Source organism: Motacilla alba, chromosome 4A, assembly GCF_015832195.1.
Source record: "Motacilla alba alba isolate MOTALB_02 chromosome 4A, Motacilla_alba_V1.0_pri, whole genome shotgun sequence".
Classification (NCBI taxonomy): Eukaryota; Metazoa; Chordata; class Aves; order Passeriformes; family Motacillidae; genus Motacilla; species Motacilla alba.
The window spans coordinates 2,423,728-2,441,609 of NC_052045.1; the positions used below are offsets into that span (position 1 = coordinate 2,423,728).

Below are 17,882 nucleotides of genomic sequence, written 5' to 3' on the forward strand. Positions count from 1 at the left end.
AACTCTATAACTAAATAACTCTATAACTAAAATATAACTCTATAACTCCATCATTAAATAACTCTATAACTAAAATTATTTTTAGTTATAAAAACTAAAAACTTATTATACTTATTAAACTTATAAAACTTACAAAACTTATTAAAACTCAAAACTTATAAAATAAACTATAGTTTACTCTTATATCTAAAATGATTTTTAGAAATAAAGAGCTGAAACATCTGGAAAATCCACACTTCTTGATGCCTTGCGACATTCAGTGCCCTCAAACCCGCGCCACGCAGACAGAAACTGCCCCCCGAGAGAGACACACCCGAAAACAGGGGTGGTGAGCTCATCCTGGTGGGCATCTCTGCCAGATCCCCCCTGTTGGAAACCCCACAGCCCCTCGGAGGTGGCTCTGGTGGCTCCCAGACCGTGATCCATGGCGCTGTCACCGAGGCCACCGCGCGGGCTGGCACTCCAGAGCCGTGCTCAGCCACTACATCCCCCACCTACGTGCAAGCTAATTTGATTAAAGGTAGAAGATCAATCAAACTCTATTGCCTCAGAAAGATTAATTACCTCAGCACTTTCCGACTTAATTATTAGTGTTCAGCCATGGGGTTAGAAAAGCCCAACGCAGCAGGAGTTAAGGGGCCCAGTGGGCAGATGTGGGAGCCTGGGATGTATTTTAGCCTGAGATTTGTTATCTTTAACTACTGGCAGCTTCTTTCTTTTTTTACTCAAGCTAGGCCTAAGTGTGTTTATAACTCAGCAGCAACCAAACTAAAATATTGCTGTTACATTTCAACCTTCCTGTGGAAATAAAAAGTACAGAAGATGGGAAGGGAAACAACTGAAAGCATAGTTTAAAAAAAAAATTCCATCTGTTGGCAGTCCAGTTTTTGGGCAGGGAACAAGAAACTTAAGACTTTGTAGATTTACTTTTTCTTATGCCCCAGCATGAGGTCTGAAATCCAGCTGCCAGAGCATCTTATTGATGATGTTTAAAGAGTATATTTCAGCAACTGCAGAGTTTCTGATTATCAGACAAGCCAGCATGGCAGAAAACGCAGGCATTTTTCCCAGGCAGAATGAGCTCCCTGTCTGCAGCCCTGTGCTGACCCTTTCTTCTCCAGCAGGCAGAGTTACAGGACCCCCCAGGCTGTCCCTGAGCTGCTGGCAGGGCTGGGGACAGCGGGGCCAGCTCCTGTCACACCCGTGGCTGGCTTGGCACAGCCACGCTCGTGGCCTGGTGATGACCAGCCCTGTGTCCAGCTGGAGCTGGAGCCCAGAGCACAACTGAGGCTCAGCAAACACGTGCAGCCCTGGATTCCACATTCCCAGCCTTGAAGGGTCCCCTCTTGTGTAACACACTGGATTTGCTGCTGTCACAGACAGAGAATTAATTTGCCCCATCTCTCACAGGTTTATCAAGCTCCTTTTTACAGCCAGGCTGCATTCTTATGCCCTGCTTATGTACTTCCTCACTGGCCTCTTCTGCAGCCCCCAAATTTAAAGGCAGCACCAGCCCATTCCCTGGGAACCAGCCCAGTGCTGGATTTTGGCTTCCCCTCCCTGCTGTGGTGTGAGAGCAGCCCCAGGCAGCCTTTACCTTGCAGTTTGAATGAGCCAATTTTAATTCCTTTCTCTGTATATGGGCATCCCAGTCCCCTGTTATTAATAATATTTCTTTTTGCCTGTTTTCATGAGAATTCACCTTTTTTTTAATGTGGGAAGCCAACCCTATTCATAACAGGCCTGTTACAGTGTCAGCAACCCCCTGGGTTTTTTTTTTTTTTCTTTTCTTTTCTTCTTTTTTTTCCCTATGCTAGGAGTAACCCAGTATTTTTTTCACAGTCACCTTAGGTATTGGTGATTTATAGTTTATCTTTGTAATACTCAGTTGGTTTTTTTCTTGATGTCATTTTCAGCTGGTGATTTATATACTAGTTACATACAGCAGCTCCTGTGAGAATGACTCTCAACTATTAGATTTCATCCCACTGCTATTACTTCAAATCCTTAGCAAAATCCAATTCTCGTGTCATGCACACCTCCTCCTCTATTGTCAGTGATGCTTGGCTTTGAGCTACTGGAATATTTCATTGACATGTTCCTGCTTTTTAATGCCAAACTCCTTAATGAAGATAATTATGGAGATTTTTCCATTCTTGTATTACTCCATGTCTTTTCATTCTTAATTACTAATGCTCCACCCTAATGTCATAATAACAGTTATTAGTCCTTAAATATATATATATATATATACAGATATAGATTAACTGTTCATGTATTCCCCAATGTTGAAAATACATATCCTGGAAGGGAGATAATGGAGCTAATCCCACCCTACTCTTGGGAAACCCAAAATACCATTTATTGCATTATATTCATATATATCTGTTTCTTCTCTGTAAATGCTTTCCAGTAGTGGAGCTCGACCAGAGCTTTATTTTTTTCTTGACACTTTGTGTGTCAGAATTACAGAAAAATAAGAAAAACACTATCAGTTTTGATACCCTGGGAGGAAGATTATCTCCTCTCCTCCACAGAAATGCACTGAACCCGCTCTGACTTTTAGTGCCATTATCATCATTCTTCATCAGCCTGCCTTTGTGCTCATCAACATCATCCTTATCAAAAATTAAGTCAAGGTGAAAGTGTTCTTTTAATTTTGAGGAAGAAATATATGCTGTCTTTAATTATGAACAGATGTCTTCCTTGCTGCAAACCTCCCTCTTAGGTGGTGAAACACCACAGATTGCAGCCTTAATTCTTCCTAGGACTGATTCTCTGCACTCTGATGATCCCTCAAAGCCAGCAGAGCTCTGCCCCAGCTATCATTTCCATGTGCTGTCCACAAGCTGTCCTCATGGGGCAAATGGAACTGGGGAGTCCATGGATTTAAAATTTGAAATTACCTTTCGCCCTCCCCAGGGGTCGAACCCACAGGAATTCTTCAACCCAGTCCACCCAAACAGCTCTTCAACAGTGTGAAGGTGTGACTGGGAGAAAAGATAATCAGCCAGACACCTCTGGCAGCACCAGCTTGGCATGGTCACAAGCTCATGGTGTCTACGGATTCCCCTGTAGCTCTACACTTGCTGATTTTCAATGCAACTTCCTTGGCTTATTAGTCACTAATTCATGTTAAATATTCTTCATGGAGACCCCCTCTCCTTAGTACACCAGTTTCCTCCTATTTAAGACCCCGAAATCTCAGTGTGATTTGCCTCATTAACTTTAATTTTCAGCTAGCTTTGTTTATACTTCCATTTTCTTCATACAAAATGATTGCTATTATTTAATTGCAGATTACTTTCAGGTTTTCTGGCTTCCCCTCCACACTCCCTGTCCCCAAGCTGCAATCATTCCTCTTGCTCTGCCCAATTTCTTGGCTGAACTAGTCATATTCCATTTTTCCTCCAAACAAAAGTAAAATAATTTTATCGTCTAGAGGGAAGAGAACAGATTCGATAAGGCTATAAAAACAGATGAAGCATGAAAATTTGTCATTAGTATCTTCCACATGTATTAAATAACCCAACAGAACTGAGGTTTACATGTACCTTTCAACCCCTTTGATCAACATCACTGCTTACAGCCACCGAGAGGGCACCACTGGGAGAGAATTTGCCAGGGAAGTCCAGACACAGAGAATTTGTTGGTCTTTGTCTATGCTTGGAGTGTGTTTTGTATTTAAACAGAGGGGGAAAAAAAGGGGGGGAAAGATGGTTTGGTTAAAATCCTTAGCATAGGGAGTTATTGGAGCAACCTTATTTGAGCAATTTATGAGGAGAAAATACCTGAATACCACATACAAGAGTGCTGTTACTTAAGGATAAGGTTCTCTACAAACCTACATGCTCTTTTATATTACTATTTACTTAGTGTGACAGTTTATTGGCATCTCTTCCTTATGATGCATCTACCACACTGAACTTTATGTTTTTCTAAGGAGGGAACTGAAGTAAGAGAAGACAAATCATTTTAAACAGCCTATTTCTAATTTTAATTAGCACAGTCAATTAATTTTAAAGGTTTACATATAAATTTCTCACAGTTTTCTAACCACTATAACCTTACAGATATTTTTTTCCCCTCCTTGCTTCAGTCCTGTGTCAGATATGAATTTGTAAAGCATTCTCTCACCAATATTTCTCAGGGTGTTTTTTTTTTTTTTTCTTTATTTTATTTTGCTATGCTCATCTTTTCCAGTGTTTTGCAAGAAATGCTTGGTTATTGCTAGTAAATGGAAAGCTTGCGAAATGCAACAATTTCCAGTATTAGAGGAACAAATAACACCGAAGGACTGTAGTCAGGAAAAGCAAGAGGAAGAAAACACTTTTGAACATGGCCATGGGTGATGCCACAGCTGCCACCAGCTTTCATAGGGCACTTGGCTGGTTCTGGACATTCCTGACATCATGTCACCCCAAATCTCTCTCCTTGGCAGGCAAAGCTGAACTAAATCCCCACCAGGTGACAAATCAGACAACATTTCAGATTAAGACAGGTCAGATATTAAAGATGTTGGGAGGGAACGAAGGCCATGCTTGTTCTGCTGCAGGAACTCAGATTACCTGACTGGATTTTCCTGTCTCTTTTCACTTTTTAGTCCGTGAAGGAAGACAAGAAATGTTGAATGCATCAAGCCACTCCAAATTAGAATAAAGAAAAAAAAAAAAAAAACAAAAATCCAGCAGAAGATTGCTGAGCAAACCATCAATTCAGAGCTATTTTTACTGTTTCACTGTTGGCTAAACGTGTCCTGCATGCACAAATGAACCACATGGACCTCAGGCTCATCAGATATTTTGGGTTGCTGTCATCTGCACCAAGTCACTTTGCAGCAGCACATTGGACACAAATATGCTGTGGGTCTTCCCCTTTTTCTGCTTTTTTGTTCCTGCCACTAGATGCTGCCATTAATATAAGCATAAAACACTAAAAAGGGCACAAAAGAGGCTTTCCCTGCTGTAACCATCAGGCTACTTCAATTAAACTGTTTCAATAAGATACAAGTTTGAAGGGAAGAAAAATCTTCTCAAAAAATAAACTCCAATTAAACAGTGACTTGAAGTTTAAAACTGAACTGTCAGGTAATTAGACAGGTGATTAAACTTCCTTCAACTTCACACTTGGAAAGACATCTGATGCCTGCTTAGCCTGCTCTCAGGGATGACATTCAGATGTCAGAGCTGAGTTACTTTTAGAGCCACATTCTACAAGAGTCATCGTGCATATTTCTTCTAAAGTTAAAAAACCTGGGCACAAAAGGTATGGGCAAATCCCAAACCTGAGTTTCTTTGTCAATGGCAAGAGAAGATGCACATGCCTGCTCTGAGAACTGCTCTACACCAGCTCCTGTCCCATGCTCTCTGCAGGAAAGGCCCTGGACACTGGTTTCACATACATCATTCTCATTTCAGTAACGTATAAATATCAGTTACGAGCAACAAAAAGAGCTGGAAAGAAAGTTCAGACCACGAGTATGCAAAGCAAAAGCAACAAAAAATATATAACTTGATATTTTCTTTCTTTGGGGGTATATTTGTAGCCCTTTAGAGCTGAACTCTGTGAAGAACTCAGTTTGACTGCCTAGAATATTGTTAAGGATATATTTACAGCCTCAAATACATAAACACAAAAGCAAATATGATTGTTTACAACAGAAGATCAAAACCCTCTGATGGTTCTTGTCAGCTGTCTATCAACTTGGAAAACATAACATCCTGCCATTATTTCAGTAAACATATCACCTTACAAATTTTAAAGTTAAACTTAGGTAATAGTTTACAGATTAAAGAAAAAGAACACACCTCACATGTACAAAATGCCACTGAGGCTCCGGTCCTGGGCAAGAGGATTCCCAAGAGCCAGGCTGAATGTGGCACAGCCAGCTCAGAGTGGCAGGGAATGCTCTCTGCTGGACTCTGGATTTGCCACTGCAGAGTGTTACTACCTTCTACAGCTATTTCAAGTGCACAGCACTCACTAATTCATTCCTCCTGATACGCTAAAGCAGCTGAAATCCACCTTTTGGGCCAAGTTTTGCCCAGAACAGATGTATTTTCAAATCACTTATTAAGCTGCTAACAAGGCCTTGGAGGCTTAGAGACATTCAGGTGTGTCTTTATCAATGGCACGGTTCAATTTAATCCAGATAAGGAGCCTCTGGACAATTAACAGCTGACTAAAGTTCAGTGGAGTCTCCAACTGGCTATCACAGCACAGCACGGAGAGCACAGCCAGCGCCCACAGCTCCCGCTCCTGTTGATTTTGCCTCCCTGTTTCTGACATCACAAGGAGGCAGTGGCGATGGCAGAAGATGACAAACTCTTCTGAGTTTATTACTGCACACCGTCGCTGCTTGCAGAGGGCAAATCAAGAAACCCTTATTCCTGGAGACTGCAGTCCTTTCACAGAGCTGCTCATCACCCATGAGTTAAACTACAGCACGCAGGAGTGTCGGAGAGGGAAACGTTAAAATTGTGAAGTCCCTCAGCACAGTATTTATGACCATTAGGGCAGCAGCGTTAACCTCCCCAGAAAGCTCCTCTGTGCACAGCACACCAGCTCCATAAAAACACCAGCTCATCCATAAACCCTTAACAGCTCCAAGTGTTTTATTCCCAAAGGCCAGACCTCCCACTTTTAGAAGCAGAACGCTTCTTCAGCCGCGCTAAAACCAACGCTCACTTTTAATAATGACCCGGAGGAACAAAAAGCCCCGTGGCTGATTGATCGATAGACTGATTGATTGATTGATTGCAATGAGAGGATGGGTGAGATGAGCAGAGCTCTGCACTTACTGGACTCGGGGTCGGAGTTGCCGTCTCCCTCCGTGCGGCTGTTGGGGGACGCCTGCTCGTAGAACTCGTCCTGGGGGAAGCCCAGGGGCAGCGGGTGGGACGTGCTGGCCCCGCTCGTGGGCTCGTGGTCGCCGAGCCCGCTGTCACTGCAGCTTTCCTGGGAGCCATCTGGCAGGTGGAAGGTGACACGGCGCTGGGGCTACAAGGAAGGAACAAGAATGACAACGGTTTCCACCACGGTAATCGCTCAACGCAGCCAATTTAGGAAATGTATGATTTTGGTTATCTGCCGAGGACGCTTTACCCAGAGTTGTGCACAATTTCAGGCTTTCATGAGCTGTTTTCAAACCCGCTGCACCTGACAGCACTGCTTGCTGCTGTTTTTTAAAAATGTAAGCCCTGATGCAAAATGAAAGACACCTCAAACTAAAGAGATTCTGTCAGACTTCACAAGTCTTTGGATACCTTTTGAATATTGACTTGGAGATTTCAATCACTTTTTGAGGCTCAATTTATTTCACTGCTGAGTTTTCTAGTTTTCAAAAAAACATTTTCTTTCCCATTAAAAGCTGTTCCACACTTTTGGGCCTAAAAAATGTGACACATTTATAATGCTGTTGGATTCTTCTGAGGCAGAGAAAGAACAAACAACAACAAGTCTTCTGTATTGAAAACAATTTTAATAGATTTTGCACAGGCGTTAAGCTAATGAATGAAAAGCAGATTCCCCTGCTCTCCTTCAGACATTTCATTACAACTCCTTTGATTTTCATTGTACCACAGACCTGTAGCCTAACTGTAAAGGGCTGGAAGCTGGGAACCAGGCAGCTGAGGATGGAAAGCATCTCAGCCCAGACGTGGAAGGAAGGGCCAGATGAAACAAATAACCATGCACGGGACAGAGTTTTCATTGCCTAAGTGGCCCTGCATGATTTAGGAACTGAATAACTGAAATTTAAATCTCTCCTAGTATAAAAAGAAAATATGAACAAAAAATAGGCAGCTCTCCTGGTCACTTTGATGTGTCTGATATCCGTGTTTTGCAAACTTGAAACAGGAAGATTCAAAAAAACCCCAGAAAACAAACTGTTTCAAATATTCTTAGGTTGTTGTTACTCAAAATTCCATTTGAAAGGCAATGCAAAACTTTCTGGATGCAGAACTGCTGGGATTAGCAAAATTGAAGACCAGACTTTTGACGCAATTATGCAAAAAAAGTATATAATGTTTATAACAGAGCAGATGTTGTCAGGGGTCCCTCGATACTTGGTTCCTATAGGGTGGCGGTGTTGAAAACATTCAATTACACTGAGTTTTTGCTAATTACGTTGAGTTTCCAGCTCCTCCACTGTTGCAAGTCTCTTTTTGTCACAGTGCCATTGTTACACATGCCCACAGACAGCTGCTCTGCAGCGTGTGCAGCAAGGAACACGGCAGCACCAGCCTCACCTGTGCAATCCCTGACAGATGAGAGTGACAGCACTTCCTAACAGCTACCAGTAAGACACTCAGGGCTTTCCCAGAAAACCTGTTTCAGTGCCTCACCACTGCTAATGGAGAGCTTCTCTTCTAATGTGGAACCTGCCTCTTTCTTGTTACAAAATAAATCACTTCTTCAGTCCCATCCATCATGGTCTGCTTATTCCCACTCATCTTTCTGGCATTTGGCACTTTATTCTGCTTCAGAATAAACAGACCTTATTATTTCAATCTGCCTGGTGCTCCTGCTCTCTCCGGCTGCTCCCCCTGTGCAGGAGCTCGCTCACAGCTCTGTGCTCTGCCCAAAACCTGCACCCAGCTCCAGCCAAGGTCCTGACAGCCCTGAGCAGGATCACTTCTCACCTCCTGCAGGCTCCTCTGCCATGGCAGCACAACACATTTGTGTCCTTGCCAACCACCATAATGCCCAGGTCCTCTTTATTGATCCCTCTCCTTGTTCCCTTTTTGGTTATTGCCATCGATTGCTGCAGCCTAAGAGTGGCACTTTGCATTCATTGTTCCTGCCATTCCCTTTTTCCAGATGATTTCATCCATTGCCTTGCAGTCCTGCTTTCCTGTTTATCAAATTTGCAGGCTTTGGACTCTCCCTCATTTGGCAGATCTTTGAGAAACACTGGAACAGATCAAGCCAAGACGCTGCAGTTGAGCTCTGAAGAGCTGAACACAGAGTGGCTCCCAGATCCATGGGGTGGAAATGGGAGAGGACAACCCCTCTGTGACTGCTGGGACAGCCTGGCAGCCCACTGGGAAAAGGTTCAGGTGGTGACAGGGTCACAGCTAACACCCACAAGAGCCCCCGTTGCACTTTTGGGGTCACCAGAAGGAGTGCTCACTGAACTCCACAGCTGGCTGCCTGCAGCTGCCCCAGGGCCCCCTGCACCCTGGCTGCGAGAGTGCTCCTGCTCCTCCTGCTGCCTTTTCCCACCACAGCTGGATGGAAATGCATGGAGTGTCTCTGCACAGCCCAAAAAAACAGATGGAGCCATAGAAATTACTGGTATGTCCTATTCCACTCCACTCCAGCTGCCTCTCAGAGCCCTATCCACACCAGCAGTGTCAATCAATTCTCTCCTCAAAGCCCAAATAAGCGAAGTTGTGTTGAGTTCATCCAGTGAAATCATTCCTGCAATGTTTCTCATTCACTCCCTGCATTCAAAACTGCACCCAGCTTGCACAGATGTACAGCTATGACATGTGGAAAGGGAAAATGCTATTTCTTTCATCTGAAATGAGTTTGGTATTCACAGTATGAGAAAAAATCCACCTCCATTGCATGAGCTGTTTGTAAAGGCTGGATTTTGTGAGGTTTGCACTGCCTTTGTGTTGTGTTATATGCTCTCCTCACCAAGCTACCAGTGAATTTTAAGTGTTCTTAAAGCATTTTGAGCCCAAGTTTTAGCATTAGACACCAATACTAACGTTTGAAAATGCCTGGGAGCACAATGGTTGTTGCTCTGTACAACTGGTTTCTACTTTGTGCATCTGGGGTTCACTGAGTGTAAACAAAGGAATATTTCTTTTCAGGGTTCAGTGTCAAAATACAGCAGAAGGTTTAAACCAGCTGACAGTAGAGGAGACCTGAAAGTCACCAACACTTTTTTAACTGCCTAGCCTAGTAAGACAAAACAAATCCCATAACCCAAGCAAAATTAAAAATGTCTCTAACTAACCCTCACGTTCAGTTAAAAATGGTAAATATTTAGCTGCATAAATTGAGATGCTATTAGCCAGAAAGATCAGACCCATATGATTTAAAATCAACTGGCATCAGCTAAAGGCTCATGATATTACATTTGATTGTGTCCCTGAGTGTGTCACACCTGATAACACTGATGACAGAGCACTTCCAGAAAAATTCATCAAGATGAAAAAAAACCCCAGCTATTCCTCTCCATGGCAGTGCTGCCATTTCCTTAATTCATGCAGGCATCAGACAACGATCTGGAACAAGTAATTCTAATAAAATTTTGCCAAAAGCCGGGACTTATCTTCTGTCACAATTATTTTGGAAATTTCCTCCTTGAGGCATTTAAATTTCAATTTATAAGATTACAAAATATCCTCAGTCTCCAGCTGCTTTTCTATTTATCTCCAAAGGGAGCCAGCACCGATAGTAATAGAATAACAAGGATTATGGTTTGTTTTATTTATCTGGATGACAGTTGGTATACTTTTTCAAAAAGAGAGAAATGCAAGTAAACCTATTATGTATTCTTAGAGGATTCTGATGTAGGAACTTGTAATACAGACAATTAAACTGATAGGGGACAATGAAGTGAAAATTTAAGGGGAAAAAAAAAACCCATGCAGCAGTCTAGAGTTTCTCTGCCACATTTAAAAATATTAAATTACTCTTTATTGGCATGAGAAAAGCATTTTGCTTGCAGAGATGTCACAGACCAGACACAAATGCTGTCAGAGGTCTCAGATGGCATTCACTGCCTTTGGTAAAAGCTGAGTGTGTCTGGAGGGATCAAATTATCTCAGAAAACCGCAAACCTTTTACTCTCATTATTGAAATTTATATGAAGACTGATCAAAGCCCCAAACTATTCTGTGTTCAATCTTTCACTACAATAATTAGACTGTGGCAGTGGGAATAATAAAAGATGAGTCTGAGTAAATAGCTTTGGATACACTGAAGGGATGATTTCTGGTATTATACACCAGGGGTTAGCCAATTTATAATCAAAAAGTAAAAAAAAGGTAATAGAAAAAGCAGCAGATATCAACTGAGGAACATTAAACTATTAACCTTATTATCTTCATTCATTGAAGCAAATTAATATCCATTTAAAAGGAGATCATAAAGAAAAAACATTACTTTTTAATTTATGCTGAATTAATTATATTATTTAGATGATAATTCTGATTTAAAACAGACCTTATTTAGGAGATGCTGTGAGACAGCACAAAAGAACAAGACTACTTCAACATTTCTCTCCACTATTAGCAGCCAGTAAATAAAGGAGTAGTCAAATAAATTTTTAATTTTCTCTGTCGCTTGTTTACTTCAAGTGTTAGGAAGGTATGGAATAACTTAAATAACCAGAAAACAGCTATCTTCAAGTACAAGCAGTAAAGAAGATCCCTAATCAAACTACAATTTCCAGCTCCTATCTTTTTATCCTCAACTATCACCTTTTGTTCCAAAACAGCAATTTTTGTTGCAGAGGCTTTCATTGAGACAAACAGGACCCAGCAACTATCAGTGCAAAATTCTCAGAATAACATTAAAACAAACAGCCTGAGAGGATCCAGCCATAAACCCAGTGGGAAATATGTCTTTGTGTTGCAACTCAACAGAGACAAGCCAGTATTTTCATTTTTCCTTTCCCCATACAGAGTAGAGTCGAGCACAACAAACACAGCTCAAAGAGTTTTTCTTAACTCTTTCATAAGTCTGTATTTCCTGTAAGTTTTGCAGCCTGGCACATTAAATCTAAGAACTTACTACATTATTTTGATGGCTTTGTCATAGGCAAAATATGTAATACAGATCATTATAATTTTTCTCTCAAATTAAACTCCTCCATTTTTGCCAGCAGGGATCTGTATTTCTCTTGGATATCTACAAAGATACCAAATTGCTCACCATTATCACCACAAACAGAAACACTTCATCAGCAACACATCACTCTTGCATTCACCTCTTCTAATTTAGCAGTGATCTTTTATGATTTATTTAATGGGTCCTGCGGTGATCTTGCATAGGAGTGGGTTTGGTTTTTGGGTTTGAGGGTTTTTGCTTGGTTGGGTTTTTTCAAAAAGAAAAATGAAGGGCTCATCTTCTGGGGGAAGGAAAGAGGAATTGTGCAAAGCGACAATGCCCAGCTGATTTCAGAAGTCCAAGCCCAGTGCACATTAAAATCATTTTTTTCCCTACCTCACATAAAAAGAACCACTCCCAGCTACTGCCAACACTAATAACCTGAATTATCATCTCACACAGATAAGACTTGGTGAACAAGGCCTTCTTTTCATTGAACAAGTTCAGATGTTCCAGCAACTGCCCCGAATTTATTGGTTGCTTCCCTTTCAGCTCCTGATTGTCTGTTTGTTTGTCAAATCAAACAGGCCTGCTGGTTTCCCAATTTACCATTTTTACCCTTTTGAATTCTGGCAAGACTTTGCATTTTCAGCTCTTTAAAACTTCCAAAAGAAATCCAATAGAATCCTTTTGACATTCTTGTTATAAATTTTTCTAGTCCTCCTAATTTAATCTCGTTAACATTAGTAACTGGTATCTTACACCCTCACTAATTACTAAGGGAGAATACAGCATCTGGATGCCTTCTGAAGAAGAGAAGATTTGATAAATACTTTTGTTTTTTCTCACTGTGATTAAAAGTCCAACTGTTCCACAGTAGTATAAGAGAAGTAAATAGTTTTAGGCTTTCATTTTTATTGATTTAAATAACTCCTCCCACTTTGTTAATTTATTTAGATGCAGGAAGCATAACCTATTAATTTCAAAAAGGCAAATAAAAGCTGGGTTGGCTGCCCAGACAAAATTCAACATGGGTGATTATCTCAGACAGATTTGTACATTTTCAATGAAAGAATTACTCCCTCCACAGAAAACCAGCAGAACAGACGGTGCCCCTACACCTGCTCAAATGGAAATGACTTCAAATTGTCAGATCTTATAGCTGGATTCACTCACACAAAGAATTCTCTCAAGTGATGAGAAATAATCTCGCAGGACTATCTTGTACCTCCAGCACTCACTTACTCGGGTGCCTTTTAGGACTCACACGTTCAGGTCCCTGCAGGCTCCTCTTGCAGGCAGCTAGAACTGCAGGGAGCTGATAAGGGAAATGTCAGATATTGCAGCTCCTGGCCACTGCAAGAGAGCTCCGTGAAACCCTTCCCGTGCAGGCAGGGAAAAGAAGGGGTTTGTAACCAACACTTGGCTTCAAGAAGCAAATCTTCCATTTTTTACTGAAGTAACCAGTGGCTGAGCCAACACTCCCATCGTCCTCTCGCAGCGCTGAGGTCATGGAACAAACCCATTCCCCAAATCATTGCTGAACAAACCCATTATGAACCTGGAACTTCACAAATTTCTGATTAACAACTTCAAAGGGTATTTATTTCCAGACACTAATCCTCGTTGTACCAGAGTATCTCTCATAAGACTTTCCCCAGCAACATTTAGCAATTAAATTGTGTTTTCTGGGCTTCCTGAAATAACAACAAAGAAGTGAAATAAAAAGCAAATAAAACTGAAAATAACATTTAAAGCATGTCAAACATTTTATTTAGCTTTTGAAAGGCAGTTATTGTATGCTAGATGTCAAAATGATAACTGAAAGCATGCTTTTTAAAGTTTAATTTATCTAAGCCTTCAATTTGACATGTGATTAAATTAAAATTACACATGAAAGTTGCACTATGGCTGTGCTGCTGCTAAGTTTGAAAAAGAGGAAAATATCAATTCTGATTTTTTTCTTTAATACATTCTTCAACTTCCATCATCTTTGGTGCTATCATCTTGAATGCTTGATATCTGATAGGCAAAGCCATTTTATAGTCAAAAGAACAGAATAATAAACAATAATACAGAAGGAGTTCAGCAATATTTGACATCACTTCTGACTGCTGCCCCAGCAGCAGGAGCCTTTTCCAGCAGAAATATTGATTGGGTTTTATCAGAATTGTGAATTCTTTGTGTTAATATTGAAACGGAGGAGAATTTCTACTTTCATAAACATACATGGGGCTCTAATTTGATTCTGCTAATTATACATTTCAGTCGTGGCTCGGGTAAATAAATTTCATGTTTCTTCATGAGAAGGTATGGACTCATGGAATGATATATGTTCCAGAGAATTACTCACAGACCTCCCAGTGAGGTCCTTTTGTGTCAGTCAAGGCTGAGCCTTAGATGCAGCCCTGAGGAGGTCATTAGGGCTGGAGAGACCTGGAAGAAACCTCGAGGACCTGATCCTATTTCCCTTTGCCACCTTTTTCCCCTGTTCAGTTTTCCTGTACAGGTCAAATCTTTCTGAAGCAACGCTGGTGTGTGTAACCCCAGGAGCTGAACAAGGGCTCACTGGAAGCAGCCTGGAAATGTGCCTTCATCGTGTTTGAGGCAGGAAATGGAGCTGTTCTTATCAGTGCTTCCCAGAAAAAGGGACTTCTACCTAACTTTGGTTTTTTGGCTTGCAAGTGTGCCGAAGTCAGAAGCAAAATAAGATTTGTGCAAGGGCTGTTCTTAGCTGCTCCAGTTCAAGCAGTGGTGCAACTTCAGCTGCATTTCCCTCTATAAAATAAAATCTTCCCTCCCAGTGTGGATGATTATAAAGCACTTTATATAATACAGACCAGCAGTAACTTTATGTTTGATTTGCACTCATTTAGCTGTTGAATTGAACTCATTTTATTATGGTTAAAAAAAATTAAAAACAAAAAAGCCAAAAGGAGCCTTTTAAAGTGAGTAACAAGGCAGCTCTTTGGCATGTCGCTATCTCACTCCATTTCTTATGACAGCACACCTTTATTATAACAGCATTTCATTTGTTGTAACAGGAAATCTATAATGTTTGATATCAAGTGTTTGATTAGCTAGAATGGGAATTGATGAGAGATAAAATGCAAGGATAAAATGAATATATTTCATGCAGCTGTCAATTAAAGCATCTTGCTCTTTCTGGAGAAGAGAAAGAATTGACGAAAAGTTTTCCCTTGCCCAAAATGGACTTTGAGGAAACTCAAGACCTTCTTAGACAGCAGTGAAAGCATTCTCTTTTCTGCCCTCTGTATCAGAGAGTTATCCTTGCAACAGTTATCCTTGTGGCCTTGAGAAAATGTCTTTTAACCACCTTGATTCCCCTCCTTAATTTTAAATTTACAGTGTGCTGGCCACCGAGGTCACCTCTCTTACTCAGCTATACTTACTCCACCTTTAGGTGAACTGGTTAAGGAAGAAGCAGGAGTTACCAAGAAAACCTGCTGGCATATATAAAATAAAGCTCTAGGCCAAAATTTGCAAGCAGTGAGGCAGTTCATGCTGCATTTGATTTGCACAAAGTGAATTCCAGCATCCTAGGATGGACACTTTTACCAGCAGGACACTCTCCAGCGGACTCCAGTGGTCCAGGAAAATTCCTTTGGATCAAGAAAACTTCCACTAAAAGTTTTGTCCTGACATTCCCTTTCCAATTGTAAGATAAAAGTTTTGCTCTCAATAAGAGAAGTCATTCCAGATACTGAAATAAAGGAATTTTTCTCTGGTACACTTTACATTCTTTCAATCTTCTCTTGCTGTAAATAGGAAAGATTCTGGGTGATAAATGCTATGGTGAACAATACTTTGGTTTTGTTTTAAACATCTGAAAGATCTATTTTTCTCTCCAAGTTGTTTTAAGAAAGAGGATTGTGTTGCATTTGATTAAAGTCAGAAATCTCCCCTTTCCATCACTATTTTCACAGCTTATATTATCAGGGTGATAATGAATAAGATTTAGCTGTTATTTACAGTAGAATACATGAAATATTCAAAGTTACTAGAGTCTAACTACATGCTAATAATGCATTCTTAAATGGATGTCTGAAATATCTATTTGCAAATGGGAAGAATTTTGCAAATTGAAGAGCTGCACTGTATCACTGAGATCATCCCTCGCTCCTCCAGAGCGATGCCTCTGCAATTGCCCCTTCAGATAATCAGAATATATAACTGTCTTTCACAATTCACCACTTGTGTCATTTCAGCAAAGCAAAATATAAAGCCATTAGCCTTCCCTTGTTCCTTAAATCTTCCCAGCTTATTTCCATATTCAGTGCAGCCATTCTTCAGCCGTGTTAAGATTACTCACTCATCTTGGAGCAAAACACAGCGGCACAAATTGCTGAGGAAATGCAGCACACGTTGGTTTGCAGGAAGGAATGATGCACTTCTGGGTGAGGGACATGGAGAGGATCCAGCTGAAGGCTGGGGAAGGTTTTTTGTGCTCACAGCCAGCCCAGAGCTGCTATTTCAGCTGAGCAGGGGACAGCTGCCCTTGTGCCATGCCACCACCCACACGAGGGACTCGCGCTCTGCAGCCCCACTGAGAGCTCAGCTCTGAGCAAGCTCAGCTCTGGGCTGGGCTCTGTCACCAGGACCTGGCTCTGCAAAGCCCAGACCTGCACCTGGGCACTCCCCTGGCAGACAGGGCAAGGTGTGGGCTGCAGCCACACGCAGGACCAGAAACCCAGGCAGATCTTCACTTGGTAACTGCAGCAGCTGAGGGAGAGGTGCTAATGCAAAAATACACAAAGCACCAAGAGGAGAAAGGAGAGAAGTCCTAAAAGTGAGGACTGGGCATCTCTGGAGGGCAGCTCCTCCTCACAGGGCTGCTGACTGCACAGCCCAGACACCCAGAGCCCCTGTCACAGCACTGAGCAGAGCAGAGGACTGCTTAAAACCAGCTTGGTCCCAAGCCTTTTACTGCATAAACCCCAAAACTGCACTGCTGTGTACTCGTAAGTAGCACAATCCTCAGTCTGAGCCCCTGCACCTTTGGAAAGTTCTGGAGTGGCCCAAAGAGCTGAGAAACCTGAGGGGCTGGGGAGGGAAGGCCAAGAGCACAGCTAATGCTGCTCCTGCAGCTCCCTGGGTGCTCTCAGAGCTACCTCTGTTTCCTCACCTGCCACACACCTCTACAATCTGCAATTAACACCTCTACAATCACTATTTCAGGATTATTCAAACTTCATGTACAGCTCAGTTAAATCAGAGGTAAATATTATCCTCCGTACAAACCACATTAAACTTGCAACCCATAAATCTGAAGTACTTTTGCAAGGCTGACACCAAGGTCAGGATCAGGAAAGGCAGCTGCTTGCCCTGCTTGATCCAGAAAGGCAGAAATCCCTTGTAAAACGCAGCCGTGGAGGAGCAAATGCAGGGCTTTAGGTGTGCTCTGTGCTCCTGCAGCTCAGGGGAAGGCAAACTGCTGTAGGTGCTTGAGAACCAGAGAGAACTTTTGAATAAAGCAGTAGGAAAAGGCAACAACATTAATGAGGGCAAAGCTGGCACAAGTCATGTGGGTAACAGGGGGACGCTGTGGGCATGGGCACCTTCCTCACACAGCCACAGACCTGCACCCCTGCATCAATTACACTGCCCAAAACCCATGCTCAGTGCCCCGGTTGCTCACTCTGAAGTCATTGTCATGCAGAAATTTTTCTGAGTAAAGAACTCAATTTAATTCTACTCTTTATCTTTGTTGGCATACGGCATCTGGGCTTTGCGCACAACAAAATGCACCTCGCACATTTTTCAGGCAAGAATATGTAAATACAAACTTGCAGCATAAAGCTTGTGCTCCTTCTCCCACTGTTTTTAATTAATTTGACCTTTGGGCCTATTTTTGTCAATTCAGAAGGCATATTGCAGTCAGAAAAAAAGCTATGGTGCAAATATTCCATTCTGCGAGTCACTTGCTAAACAAGTAAGCAATAGAGGAAAATCTATAGCACACAATTAGCATTATGCTTTCCAATTATTTTCTTTACTTCACAAAACTCATTAATAACTTTTAGTAGGTAAAATTGCAGCTAGGAACCCTCCTACACCTCAAGTGCATTATA

At 41.7% G+C, this 17,882-nt stretch overlaps 1 protein-coding gene across 3 annotated transcripts in view; it reads right to left on the bottom strand.

Moving 5' to 3' along the window:
* The window catches only part of PCDH11X (protocadherin 11 X-linked), a 426,317-nt gene that overhangs the window by 117,770 nt on the left and 290,665 nt on the right, over positions 1 to 17,882 (bottom strand). For all 3 annotated transcript variants that reach the window (XM_038122874.1, XM_038122872.1, XM_038122873.1), the window contains one exon: positions 6,801 to 6,999. In XM_038122874.1, coding sequence (XP_037978802.1) covers positions 6,801 to 6,999 — 199 coding nt within the window. The remainder of the gene's footprint in view (positions 1 to 6,800; positions 7,000 to 17,882) is intronic.